Source organism: Ascaphus truei, chromosome 2, assembly GCF_040206685.1.
Source record: "Ascaphus truei isolate aAscTru1 chromosome 2, aAscTru1.hap1, whole genome shotgun sequence".
Lineage (NCBI taxonomy): Eukaryota > Metazoa > Chordata > Amphibia > Anura > Ascaphidae > Ascaphus > Ascaphus truei.
In genome coordinates, this window is record NC_134484.1 from 461,786,790 (window position 1) to 461,802,025 (window position 15,236).

The following is a 15,236-nucleotide window of genomic DNA, read 5'->3' on the forward strand; positions in this document are numbered from 1 at the left end:
GCCAGACAGCCAACCCCTGCGCCCCAAAGCCCGGACACCCCTCCATAGACGATCAACCAATGCTATATAGCCCATACACCCAGACAGTCAGATGGGCACCCCCCCCCACACCCCATTCCCCCCTCCCCACCCCCTCCCCCCCACCCTCTCAATCCCCTCCCTTCTGCCTTCCCTCTCTGAAGGCTTCCCCCCCCTTTTTCTACGGACAACGGCGGTTGTCTTTCTGCTCCCCCCCCCCGGAAAAAAAACTGTGGATTGGAAAATGTTAGGCGTTTTAGCACAATACCACTGTATGTCTAACTGAAAGCCTAATAAAATTGTTTGGAAAAAAAAAAAAAAAATACGCGCGGATTGTATCCAATGGCGGTTTGGGATTAATCCACACGGATTGAAACAGGAACAACCCGTCCATGGACTTTACACCGCTGAAACAATTCAGAAATAATAGAAATTTGTACTGGGAGAAGAATGAATTAATCTTGTCAAAAAGCCTCGAAGAGGGTCGGATTTAACACTCGTTCTTTCCAGGTTTATATTGGATGATTTTTTTCCCCAATGAATGTTTCACATCTGAGATGTATACTCAGCATTGAGAATGTCCCCACCCCCTGCTCCCTAGCAGTGAGTGTAAAATGACACCAGTGTAATTAATTAATGATTCTCCAGGGAAGCATCTAACTCTGTGACTGCTGGACTAGAAAGCAAGGCTGCAGGAAGTTGTGCGGCCAGATACTGTGCAAGGGAACTGTCAGTGGCTAGCTGGCTATCAATCAACTGGCCTGCTTTGTCCTTTCTAAGTGACCAGAGAGGGAGAGAGGCTGTTATTAAACAGAGGAAATAAGATGACGTGGGATCAGCATTTCGAGCTTCTCTTTCCACATCTAAGGAGTTTCATCTTTTTCCTATCCGTGTCCATCAGATCTGCACAATGCCAGCTAGTAGAGGTAAGAGGTACAGTACCACCCCTATTGATTCAGGGGCCACTTAGGTTGGGTGCTGTTTAGTAACTAGTGACATCAGATGCCTCCCTGTCTATAGATGTTACTTGGGGACCAGTGCAGGCAATAGCCCGTTTGTGGTATCTAGCATGTTCTTTCAATGTTGATGACTATATCAGGGGTGCTCAACTCCAGTCCTCAAGCTCCCCCAACAAGGCAGGTTTTCAAGATATCCCTGCTTCAGCAAAGGTGGCTCAATCAGTCCCTGCTTCAGCACCGGTTGCTCAATCAGAAGCTCAGTATTTGACTGAGCCTCTGATTGAGCCACCTGTGCTGAAGCTGGGTTATCCTGAATACCTGCCTATTGAGGGGGGGTGGGGGGGGGGGGAGTTTCTTGTTATATTTATAAAAGGCTTATATAAATCCCTTATTAGCAGCATGTTTTCACCCTGTCCTATATTTGGGCTGTAATTTGTATTTGTGCTGCATGACACAGTGTACATTATACAGTATGTTCCAATTAAAGGAATGATCATTTTTCTTCAGACAAAGCAATGACTACAGTCTTATACAATCTTATATCAAATATTTAATCCACAATAATCTATATCAAAAGTGTTTTGTTGATATCATTTGTAACTATTGTGTTGCTGGCACTACTGACTGTGTAGTGTAAATATGGGCGAATCCGTCCAAATCCGGATTTTCTCCCATTATCCCCCCAAATTTCATTTGGCGGTGTAAAATCGGATTTGGTCGGTTTTAATCCGTGCAGATTCATCAATTAATCCTCCATTGGATACAACTCAACCCAGATCAGAAGAATCCTATCTGCGGATTCAGCGATCCATTGGCGGATTCTTAACAATCCACCAACGGATAACTGAATCCGCAGATCGGATCCTACAGATCCGTCCACGGGCTGCGTAATCCGCGGAGTGTATTGGTAATAATAATTAAAAAAACCCAAAATGCGAGTCGCCCTTTTTGAGATTTATCCGCTGAAATCCGCGGACCAAAGGAACCGGAAGATCCGCCGCGGATCTAGATCCGCCCCAAAAATGCGTCTATCTCTACTGAAGAGTATTTGTGTTGATTAGCACTGTGTTTCATTTTCCTCTGTAGGAACATGGAGCGATCTGCATGTACTTTCTACTTACGGAGGAAGTGTATACAATTGCCAGTCATAATTTTGATAGGAGCTTTTTCATGCCTCTACTGTATTACTAGTGTAGTTCAGTAAAGAAGCTGCTATAGGCTATTGCCCCATAGAGTACCAATGTCACTTCAGTGGAGTTTTCTAGCTGGCTCATATACAGTATATGATTTATTTTTGCCATCATATTATACACATTGTATATGGTCAGAGCAACACAAGATGTGTGCATTGCTGAGTTTTGCTATTGTATTGGATAGATTGGACAAAATGTTGGAGCAATAGGACATATATTGTTATTGTTGAACTCACACTTTAGTATGAAATGCTTAGTTTGTTTGTATGTAGTCCTATTATGTAGCACATTTATATCTCAATTGCAACATCACACACAACACCGTATTGTACATATGAACTTTTCTCCATATTGGTGGCATTTGAATATTTTTTTTTTCTATCACTGAAAATCCGCAAATAGATTCACATTTAAAAATGAAAAAATCCGAAATGTTCATATGGAATTTGCTTGCGAATGTTCAGCCAATTAAAATCCCACTTGTCAGCACATTCACATGTATCAGACAGGTCTGCAGCGCTGCCTTTCACCGTTATCTCCTAGCATACAGTGTCACCTTTATCTTCTAATCCATTTTAACATGGAGCCCTATAGGTTTATGCCTGCTGTATTACATCACTTTTCAGCATAGCCAGAAAACATTGTTACCACATTAAAAACTCAAGACCCTGAAATATGGATGCAAAGTATATTTAAATGACTCCCCACCCACACCTAAACGTTTTCTGTAAGACCTATACTGACAAGCCAGGTCCTTATGCCACCTTGTGAGGAAGGGGGTGCTGTCAGGTTCAACAGGATCAGAACCCAACAATCTCTGCTATTCAAGGCAACAGCTCTAGCAGTGAACTAAGTCAGCTCCTGGATAGCTCCACTGTCTCTGCATACTTTTGAGCTCTACTGCTCAATCCTGTAGCTAATTATACTCTTGAACACTCCCCTGGCTTTCCTTTAAAAGCAGATTGTTTTCACGTCCTGCCTGTCAGCACCCCTGGGAGATATGCTAATACAGTAGCATATGCACAGTATAGGAAGGAAGCCAGGTGGGGCGTCCACCTGTATACACCATATATACTAGATACAGGTGTGAGGAGCAGAACTCAAAAGTATACTGCAACAATAGAGCTGCCCATCAGCGGGTTTATCTCACTGCTGGAGTGGCTTTCTTTAATAGCTGAGGTTGAGGCTTCTGACCCTGGGTGTCTGACAGTACCACTTTCCTCACAAGGTGCCTTAGGACCTAGCTTGTCAGGATAGGCCTTGTGAAAATCTTTTCGTAACGTGGGGTGTGAGTCATTTAAATATACTTTGCATATCCTATTAGCATGTCTCACAGGTGTGCTCCTTTTTGAGCAAAGGTGTCTCTCTGCGTTGTTTGAGGGGATATACAGTATATAGTACTTGGGACTCTACTAAAATACTTTAGGTTCTTCTACGTAGGCCTCTCTTTCCCCTCTCTCTCCCCTCTCTCCCCTCTCTCTCCCTTCTCTCTCCCCTCGAGAATCCACCTGAATTTGTAACTGTCCAATCTGCCTTTGGATATTCGTGCATGGATCGGATTTTGACTAATTGTCCCATCTTTAGTCAATCACACATAATAACATACAGACATATTCACTCGTGAAAGACGTCTTTTTGTTCACATATTTAAAAAGTTCAAGGTACAACCCCCCCCCCCCACTTTTGCCATATGTGCTACAGAGGGCACTTTAGCACAATAAATGTGTGTTTAATTCTGCTTTTTTTGTTAGAATAAAAATGAATTTATATGTGTGTATGTGTGTGTGTGTATGTTTGTATATGTATGTGTAAATATATATATATATATATAAACCAAAAAAAAAACAGAAAACAATGAAGTAGCGCCTCTAATATACCCTGAACAAAAGCTAATATATTGAAAAACTAATTAACCCTACCATGAATGTGTCTAGTGGGGCGGTGTGATGATGGCTAATAACAATACTAAGAACGTGTGATCTCAAAAGAGATAAGATAAAGTAGAAATGAATTAATTAAACACAATACTATTTAATAAAGATGAAAAATGTAAATAATTATAATAAAAAATATAAAAAATGTATGAATACACTAAATAAAAATTCTTTAAAAAATGAATGAATGAAAAAAACCTTTAAAAACCTCTGAAAAAAACAAAGTCCTGTTCCAATGTCAATAGCATCCAGGTGTTTGCAGCCTGTTTCAAAGGGATCACCAATCCCTGACCAAATCTGGGAAAAAGAAGAAAAAAAACAGGCGCACACCTAGTGCATTAACGTAATAACATATAGTTTATGGAACATAAAATCAAGCAAATGCCCACTCACAAGAGTACTGTAATAAAAAGCATGTATGAGATTGGCTCTCATGTGCCAGCAACGCGGTCCTCTCCGTCCGGCTCGAGGCAGCAGCGTCCTCCCGTGGCCCTCCTTCGTGTGACCGGATAGCCGGAAATAGAGACCCTCCAGTTAGGTGTTCTGTATAAGGAGTCCCTCTGGGAACCAGCAGTTAGAAAGTCTGTATGCCAGTAGCAATATCGCGGGAGACACGGGAACCAATGTATCACTTCCAACAACACGTAGGGCGTGGTCTGATTGAGGCCGTCATTTGCCCATAAACTCTGGTACTGCACGTTAATGCACTAGGTGTGCGTCTGTTTTTTTTTCTTCTTTTTCATATATATATATATATATATATATATATATATATATATATATATATATATATATATATATATATATATACAGTGTTCGACAAACCTATACATTTGCATGCCCCAGGCGAGTGGATTTAACATCGTGGTGAGCTCCTATTGGCCCAAGCAGCACACATGTGGTACTAGGTGGCGAGTAGATTTTTTGGTGATTTGTCGACCACTGTATAAATATATATATATATATATATATATATATATACTGTGTATATTTATACAAGGTAACTATACCGTGTTTGAATCCACGAAAACAGGAGACCCCACTCTGGGGTTTGAGAAATAAAGCTGTATTAACAAAGCATGGCACAATACATCCAACGTTTCGGTCCCTGGAACGTGACCTTCCTCAGGGTGGTGTGGCATGCTCCTGGATGAAGCCTTACGGCGAAATGGTGTCAGGGTTCTGCTCGCCACAAACCAGGACCGGACCGCGAGGCTGAGGTGGGGTTGTAAAAGCACCGACCTGAGACCGCGCAGGCTGATCCGGATTGCGCAGTTCATAGTCATATGTCGCAGGATCAGGATTGGAGAAGACAGCGTCGTCGTTGTAGAAGCCAGGGTCAGGACAGGAGACATCAGGATAAACATTGTTCAGGCAAGAGTTCGGCAACAGGTAGTCAGGAGAGCCCCGCTTCAGCTTAGGAGCGCGGGGTTGGCCTCTGCGCGAGCGACGACCATGGCCCATGGTACTGGTCACAGGAGACGGTAGGCAGACCAGAGTAGCACACCGCTTTGCTGCACGGGTGCACCAGTGCTACAGCGCAAGAGTCCTGAGCGGGCTAGGGAATCCTCTGTCTCAGCGCAGGAACCAGGACACGGCCTCTCTAGATTAGGGAAAGAGTAGGCCCCAGGAACCAGGAAGCTGAAGATACACAGGGAAACCTCCGCTTCAGTGCAGGAATCCAGGAGACTGAAGAACGCAGGGACGAAACATCCGCTTCAGTGCAGGAATCCAGGAGGCTGAGGGACGCAGGGACGAAAACCCCTGCTTCAGCACAGGAGAACAGGAGTGGACCGCTGCGTGAATATAGCAGCCGGTCACAGGAAACAAGGAGCTGAAGTGAACAAGAAGAGTACTCAGCTACAACACAGGAGACTGGAGCAGACCGCTGCGTGAATATAGCAGCCGGCCTTAGGAAACCTGGAGCTGCAGACAACAAGGAGAATACTCCGCTTCAGCATGAGAGACAGGAACAAGCGAGGGCATGTGGCAGAACAGATAGTGACATCCAGGAAGGACTATGCTCGGCAGGGAGCATTATGGGAAGACAATACTTAAAGGCCAGCGGGCCAATCCCCGGAGGGGGGTGTGAAGGTACTGCTCCAATGAATGAATGCAAGTCTAGGTTGCAGTGATAGGCTGCACAGCTGCAGTAGATACCAGAGGGAGTGTGTATAGCTTTGGTGAGTGAATCCAGGCTGCAGCAAACATCAAGAGAGGTGCTCCAGGACTGCACACGTCTGCAAGGTAAGGCAACCAGTAAACTGCGGAGCGGATTCCTTACAAATGGCCATCGGAGCATCCATACCACTCACTTTTCTGTGGCCCGCTGTTGCTCTGTGCTAAGTGCAAAAAAAAATTTGTGAGGCGCTTCTAATAGAGGTGCAATATTATAATTAAACCTTTTATAAAAAAGTGCGTATAAATAAATGTGTAAATATTGTGAATAGTGATTAAATAAATTAGTGAACTTCGCAGCTCAACCCTCAAGGAGAAGATCCAATTCCTCCTGTTGTTGATTGTAGAAAGAAGCTTGTGGGGAGCGTAGGTGTCACCATAATTTTTCAATAGAATACCAGCAGTGTACAGTATATGTTGTATGGAAGGCTTGCTCGATATGAAGTATCAGGCTTCAGCAGGATAGGCCCTCAATGAAAGAGATGACACACTTAGTGCAACATTGCATGTTCAATGTATATATATATTTCAGGGCAATAAGTATTGCACTCACATTTTGCACTATGTGCATAGACACATAAAAATAAAGATGCGCAGCTCTCGTGTTCACCGTCAGCCCCGCTCCCAAGATCGCATCGCGTCACTTCCGGTTAGTCCGTTACATCACTTCTGGTTGCGATCAATCGCAGAATTGGAACCCACGGGTCAGGGGGGTGCTGGATACACTCGTAGACTACTGCAGTTCAACTCTACGCGTTTCGCTTGTCTCCAAGCTTCGTCAGGAGTTCAATCTGTTGCGTCATAGATATGAGTATATATATACCCCTATAGGGTTATGATTGGATGAGGGAATGATTCACGGCTTCTCATTGGTTGGAGTATTACAGTTGTGATTGGCCAATGGGCGGGACTACTATTTCCTCCATACTTATCAATAACTAATGATTTTCTTTTAAGGGTTTAGGTACTTTAGAAGATACTAGTATATAGCTAGTATTACATATAAGGGGTTATGACACTCGAAAAAATATAAATAAATATATATATATGAGTGTATAAAGAAAGGGAATAAAGGAAAAAAGTGGGGGAGATAAGAGAAAAAATTCAACATTAGTACTACATATAGAACATAACACCTATAATAAACACACATATATATATATATATATATATATATATATATACTATAAAATAACTAGATATATAAAATAGATATATAAAATATTTTATAAAATAATGCTGTTAATTAAAATACATATAAAATACATATAAAATATATATATATATATCCCTCAAAGCTTACGCGATGGAGTCTGTATTACATTCTATATTATATTATTAACACCGGAACATCTATTACTTAATAAAAATAGAAATAGAAATAGAAAACACACACAGTCAAATAAAAACACTAATCTCTATATCGCATTTAAACCTGCCGGACTTAACGTTTTTAAGCGGTGAATCCAAAAGGTCTATTAATTCTTTTGCACGATCACCCCCTCTCCAATTAGGGGGGACATGTTCAATACCTTTGATAGTTAAATCTTTTGGATTGGACGCATGAAAAAGATTAAAATGTTTTGGAACACTGTGTGTGTGTCTACCTTTCTCCTTATGTTTCCTATATGTTCCAATGCTCTGACTTTCAAAGCACGAGTAGTTTGTCCTATATAATGGAAGCCGCAGGTACATTCCAATAAATAAATGACAAAATTTGTATTACAATTGATGAATTGTTTGATTTTAAATTCATCATTTGTGATATTAGACTTGAAAATATCTTTCACCCCTTTACAACAAAAGTAACAGACTTTACAGTTACCACATGAATAGAAACCTTTCGGGCTTTTTAACCAGTTCGTTTCTTGTGTGCTCTCTTTATTAATTTTGAGAACACTGGGCGCTAATTTCTGTTTTAAATTCTTTGCTTTAGTAAATACAATATTCGGCCTCACTGGTAATACACTTCCCAAAAAAGGGTCATTCTGCAAAATATGCCAGTGTTTGTTCAGAGCCTTTATAAGTTTGTTGGCTTCTCTATTATATTGTGTCACAAAAGTGGTCGTAAAGTCTATATTTTTGTTTGTTTTAGAATTAATAGGAGGTTTTATTAGAAGTCGTCTGTCAAATGTGTCTGTTTTTAATTTAGCCTCTCTAATACTTGTTTGGCTATACTTTTTTTCTATAAATTTGCTTTTCAATAATTCTGATTGTTCCTCATAGGTTTCTGTTTTAGTGCAATTTCTTTTGATCCTCATAAATTGATCCTGAGGAACATTAGAGATCCACCTTGGGTGATGGCAGCTACTGTTTAATATATAGTTGTTGCTGTCCACTGATTTAATTTTTTTTTTGGTCAATATAGTATTTTCTTCAATATAAATAACAAGGTCTAAAAATTCCACATTGGTTCTACTAAAATTTGATATAAATTTAAGATTAAAATTGTTAGTATTAATATATTTGAAAAATTGATTGGTGTGGCATGCTCCCGGAGGAAGCCTTACGGCGAAACGGCCGTCGGAGCATCCATACCACTCACTTTTCTGTGGCCCGCTGTTGCTCTGTGCTGACTGCTGTTCCATTTGGACTTTAACTGCTGATGCTGCTCTATTCTGTCAGCGTGACTGCTGCCTGCCTTATTTTGGGAGTGGGGTGCCGGGGGCTCGCATTGCCTCATATTAACTTTCGTTCTGGACCTCCCCTCTCCTTTGGATGCCCTGTGCAGTAATATAGCAAGTATCTGGACAGCATTATGTTTCACGGAACCTTTTGGCTACTACACACTCTGTTTGCCTTAGCTTACATTGGTTACATCTAGCTCTGGCGTTAGGGAGTTATTTATACATGTTCTCTCTCTTGTATATTTATGGTGGACCCAGTCTCTGCATTTCCTAGATATTCTCTCATTGTTTTTTCCTGGGTTATTACAGTATGTTTGCCAGGTTGTAGCTGTCATCATTAGGCTGTACAGCATTCAGGGTACTTATTTACAGTATTATTTAATTCTGTTCTGATTCTCTGTTTAGATCTGGGTTCTGTGTAGACTTTGGTAATATTGGTTATTTGCATTATTTTTCATTGATGATCGGCCGATCCTCCTTGCATCTCTAGGGGAAATTTCTTTCCTCTGGATTTGCATTACTATATTCATGCTTATTAACTGTCACATATTTTGGGTTTATCTATGTGTATTTTGTATTTCTTTGATCAGTAGTTTTCATTGTGTATGTGTTTAGGTATGTTTTAACTTTTGTTTTCTGTGTTGCTAATAAAATCCATTTTGTATTTTCACATTACTTTTGAGTGCTTTCAACAGACCCTCTTTTTTTCTCTTTTTGTGTCTTCCTAACTATATATATATATATATATATATATATATATATATATATATATATATATATATAAAGCAGAAAATAGCCGTGTTAGTCCAGTTGCGATAGTGCAGAATAAATGAGTTCTTCAGTATTAGGTGATACCTTTTTTATTGGACTAACAATTTATGTCATAGGACAAGTTTTCGAGAGTTATCCTCTCTTCTTCAGGTCTTTTATATATATATATATATATATATATATATATATATATATATATATATATGTCTTTTTTTTCTCTAATGCAGTATATTTTTCTAAAAAATTTCCAAAGTATTATCATCTCTAATCCATCACTTTTCCAACCCATAACAGGAGAAGGATTATTACAGTGGCAAATGTTATTGCTTGTAAAGCAGGCAACCTCGATTTAAGCCCTATATATATATATATATATATATATATATATATATATATATATATATATATATATATCTTTTGTCTGTGTGCTAGCAGCTTTATCTCTTTGTGTTTTCTGACATTCCCCCAATTCAGAATAAGGAGGAGCACTGTAACGAATACTGTAGTTAATGATGCAATAACTTGCATGCAATTGCATTAGCTTATCGGAGACGGAAGAGTGCACTATAATTACATAATGTTTAGACTCCTAACACAGCTTGCTGTATATAATAAGGGTGGGCACTTGCACTGAGGTTTAGGTTTTGGTGTTGCTTTTATTTTTTTTAATTCTGTGTTTTGATTTTGGATTTTGGTTTTGCAAAAACTCAATTTGTTTGTTTTCAGTTTTGGCTTATTATTAAAGTATGGTAAAAACTCAAAATTAGCAGATAAATTGTAAAAAACAAAACAAAAACATCATAAAGCATGAATAAAAATGTGAAGCCGATTGGCAGCGGTTGGTTTCTATACTAGCAGAGAACAGAGAGAGAGGTCAGATTGTGCTACCAAATCAAATGTCAATGATTGGTATCAGGGATCGGTTAGTATACTAGCAGTGAGTAGCGAAAGGTCAGGTGTATCTGTAAAACAAGCAGTTTACTCAACAATGTAATGTAATGGTATTAGACCAAAAGCCACTAATTGGCCAAGATAATTGCAGATAATAGAAAGAGATCTGCGTATAATTGCTCTGTATATTGTTGATGAGGAAATGTGTGTAGTTTCCCCTTCAGACACTGGGACACATTGAAAATTGTGGGCAGTGTTGGGAGAGGGTGGGGCTATAGGGGAACTCTCAGAATGAGGTTCATGTTTGTAGTTCGGGTTGCGTTTCGCTAATAAGTTCATAGCACACCCTACAAAGTATTCACAACAACATCATCAATTTAAGTGGAATTACTTCTGTGACTGTTCTATGCATTATTTTTGGCAGGAGATGTGACCAAAATGGAGACAATTCATTCAGCTCAGGGAGTCATTTCATGACTGAACTTGTAAGGAAATGTTGTTACTCAAGAAACAATTCCAAAAAGGAAAGCCGGAAGAAGTCGTGGAATATTCCATTTATCTGAAGTAACCATCCGACTGCCTCTCTTGGGCATACAGAATAAATGGGTGGTAGGGAGTAGCGGAAATAACGTGAAAAGATGGAGTGAAGGGTTATGGTGAGGAGGGGTAGTAGAGTAAAGGTGGGCATTTGCAATAGTATGAAAAGAATACTGGGATTAAGTAGGAGAAAGGTATTTGGGATTAAAGGGATGTGGGGAATAGGCTGAAGAAGCAGAAACGGGAGTAGAAAAAGGGGGAAAGGAAATACAAATATTAGAATGGAGAAAGGAACAGGGGAAGGGAAATGCATGAATATGAAAAGGGTTGAGAAGAAAGGAGAAGAAAGGAAAAGGAAGGAGAGAAGAGAGGGGGTGAAAGTAAAGGGGATATGGAAAACTATGTACTGTATGGAGAAATAGTGGGAGAATTGGGGAGAGAAGAAATATTTAACTAAAGGGGAGAGAAACTTGAAATGGGCAATAGTGTTAAGCACCAATGATTTAAGACTCAAAACGAAGGGTGTTTCCTGATTGCTGGAGCAGGCAGGACTGGATTGACCCTTGAGCGTGGCCGTAGAGACAGGCTGGGCGTCCAGAGTACTTGCAGCGCAGAATCAGTAAATACAGTACAAAGGGCGAGGGAGAAGCGAAGGTCATGCAGGCTGAGGTCAGAGCAGGCTGAGGTCAGAGCAGGCTGAGGTCAGAGCAGGCTGAGATCAGAGCAGGCTGAGGTCAGAGCAGGCTAAGGTCAGAGCAGGCTAAGGTCAGAGCAGGCTAAGGTCACAGCAGGCTAAGGTCAGAGGGCAAGCAATAATATAGTCAGGCAGGCCATGTTTAGGGCAGGCGGATATCAGGAGAATTGTCAGGCAAGTGGAAATTCAGGAAGGTCTGATGGCGCACACAACAATGCTGGATATAATGGCAGAGACATATTGATTTGGCAATAGGAAGGGGATGTTGCTGGTTTATATAGGAAGCCAGAGTACTGTATGTGTCCATGAGGTTTCTCTGTAACGTGTGCAGAGCTCAAAGGCTGATCCAGCTCACTGTCAGAGCTGGCCTGAATTGCAGACGTCGAGGGAACAAATGGGACTCCCAGCGTTGATCTTTTAAGGCCAGGCATAGCGGGGCACAGGGTGTGTAGACCTATTCTAGCAGCATTTTGCAGTTGGAAATAGTGCCACAACCTCCTGACTTTCTTTGCAATCATATTAAGTGTACTGTAACATGGTATGTTCCATAGTACCTGTCTTTCTCCACATAATGTATCTGTTATATAAGCCCTGTTAAATTCCAGGCAGTAACAGGTTAATCTATGGGCCAGTGACCCCCTTTTGCTTCCCTTGAAAGTGAAGGAAGGTTGGTGGTGACTCATGGCCTGTGTACATCCCTTTGGATGTGGGTATAGTCCATGAGCCCGCCCCTTCCAGAGTTTTCCAAGGGGAGTAGCTAAAAGTTAGAGAGTCTTTCTCTGCTCCTTAAGGAGTAAGGGAGGAGCTATCAGTCTTCCCCATTGCGGGGAAAGCATGCTCACTCTAGGCCGGCTGGCATAGAGACCACCACCAAGATTGAGCCCATGATACCGGGCGAGCACCATTTAGAGGTCCTGAAACTGCAGAGAATATTCTGTAAAGTGAATCTGTGCAGAAGGAGAAATAAAGCTGCTTGTTCACCAAGACTCTGCCTGGGTGTCAGTTACTGGGCAGGAGGGAGACTGAATGCAGTGATGGGAGCTGATATCCTACCCCTAGGATCCCATCACGGCTGGAGGCGCTGTACCAATGAGTAAAGAACTAAAGACCACCCCAAAAGCCTGTCCTATTGCCCTTTACAATCGCGGCCACACAGCTCTCCTGGAACAGCAGGTATGCTTCAGCACCACACGAAGGTAGTAATCAGTGTATTTCCCGGAGGAGGGGGGAAACAGGGTTACATAAAGATGTCTCATGCATATCATTTTCACAGAAGAACAGGTGCCTGCATCTCCGTTGCTACGTATTCTAAAGGCTATTCTCTAGCATGTCTACAATAGGAGCTTTCTGCAGTCTTAATCTGCATCTATTAATTATGAAAGTTGTTTAATTTCCAAAGCCATCTGCTCAGTTGAAAAACCAATAGGCATAATGAAGCATAATTACAGTGACTAGCCTGAGCTTTAAGCCTTGGCACATAATGCCTGGCTCCATTGTAAGTTGTTACAGCATATCTTTTCTACCCCTTTCAGATTCACAGTTTCCTCAGACTTTAGAAGTTCAGTTATCAGATTGGAAAGTAGGAAATCATTTTGCATGCATACTGTACTGTGGGGTCTATTAGCTGACTTGAGTGATGTGCGTTTCTCTCTAATTCTGTGTAGCGGTCATGTAAAATGGCTACAGTCATCTCTCCTGCTGACAGTAAGGCCTGGTAAGTTGTGGGCATGCCAGCAGTAATTATGGAGGTTTGCCCTCACACCCTGGTGGGGTGCCCTGTGTATGGATGGAAGTAGTCACATGCTCTGACTCCATGGTTAGTGATGTCAGAGGTGTGTCAGCTTCCAGAGTGTACATAAGGCACAGCACTGAGTCTAAAGTTAGATCTGCGTCCAGTTCTGATAAGTGGAGGAGGAGTTCTGGCAGGAGTTCAAGTTCTAGTACTAGCCTGAGTTACTGAGAGTTCTAGTTATGTTATAGTAACTGAAGAGGAGACTGTGTCCAGGGACCTGGCACAGGGCAGTGATCCCTGCGGGGATAGGGAATCCCTATCTAAGGAGAGATACACCTTTTAAAGGGAGGCACTGACTGGACATGAGCAGCTAGATATCTACTGTGAGGGGCAGCTAGCCCACTCAGACAATAAAGATGTTCTCAATCACAAACCCTCTCGTGTACATGTGTGGAGTGAATGTACAGAGAGGAGCACCACGGAGGAGTTCCTCAACAGGATCATCCCCATGCGGACGCAGGGACCCTGATGAGGTGGAGGCGCTGCCCTGGAACTAGGTGAGACTCAGCACACTACCTCAGCTGCCTGTCTGGACGGGTCCTCCCCACACACCATCATGCGGGAGACTCAGGAGTCCTGTTGCCAACAGGTGCACCACCAGACACTACCACACTGTAATGGGGACCGGTTAGACCACAGGGGCCAATGTGAGATTGGGTGGGTCAGGCCGGTTCAGAAATACCGTTACATCTGTATATTATGCCTCATACTATAAATCTGCTACACCGCCCGATCAGCAAATTAAATTTATATTTTACCTCCGTAGATAAAAACTAGATATTCAATATTCAATAGCGATGGGCCCATTTTTTGCCAAAACTCAAAATCGCCACGGAAATGAATTTTTGGGGAGATCTTTGTTTGTAGAATAATGTTCACGAATTAGCAAACAAAACTATTTGCAACACGTTCACGTTTGTTCTAATCTTTCCCAAATTTGAAAAAAAGGTCTGTGAACTAACATTTTCACAGATTGGGTGAGATGCTGGGTGTGTTTATGTGTGAGATGCTTGGTGGGTGTATGGGTGAGATGCTGGGTGTGTTTATGTGTGAGATGCTGGGTGTGTGTATGGGTGAGATGCTGGGTCTGAGTATGTGTGAGATGCTGGGTGTGAGAATGTGTGAGATGCTGGGTGTGTAGGGGTGAGATGCTGGGTGTGTATGTGAGATGATGGGTGTGTTTATGTGTGAGATGCTGGGTGTGTGTATGGGTTAGATGCTAGGTGTGTGTATGTGTGAGATGCTGGGTGTGTGTATGGTTGAGATGCTGGGTGTGTGTATGGTTGAGATGCTGGGTGTGAGTATGTGTGAGATGCTGGGTGTGTATGTGTGAGATGCTGGGTGTGTGTATGTGTGAGATGCTGTGTGTGTATGTTTGAGATGCTGTGTGTGTATGTGTGAGATGCTGGGTGTGTAGGTGTGAGATGCTGGGTGTGTATGTGAGATGATGGGTGTGTATGTGTGAGATGCTGGGTGTGTGTATGTGTGAGATGCTGGTTGTGTGTAGGTGTGAGATGCTGGGTGTGTATGTTTGAGATGATGGGTGTGTATGTGTGAGATGCTGGGTGTGTGTATGTGTGAGATGCTGGGTGTGAGTATGTGTGAGATGCTGGGTGTGTATGTGTGAGATGCTGGGTGTATT

At 41.8% G+C, this 15,236-nt stretch overlaps 1 protein-coding gene across 1 annotated transcript in view; it reads left to right on the forward strand.

The window, feature by feature from the left end:
- Positions 1–713: 713 nt before the first annotated feature.
- Positions 714–15,236, forward strand: part of TMIE (transmembrane inner ear) — an 84,678-nt gene continuing 70,155 nt past the window's right edge. Inside the window, exon 1 of the mRNA XM_075589154.1 lies at positions 714–944. Coding sequence (XP_075445269.1) covers positions 843–944 — 102 coding nt within the window. The 5' untranslated portion in view covers positions 714–842. The remainder of the gene's footprint in view (positions 945–15,236) is intronic.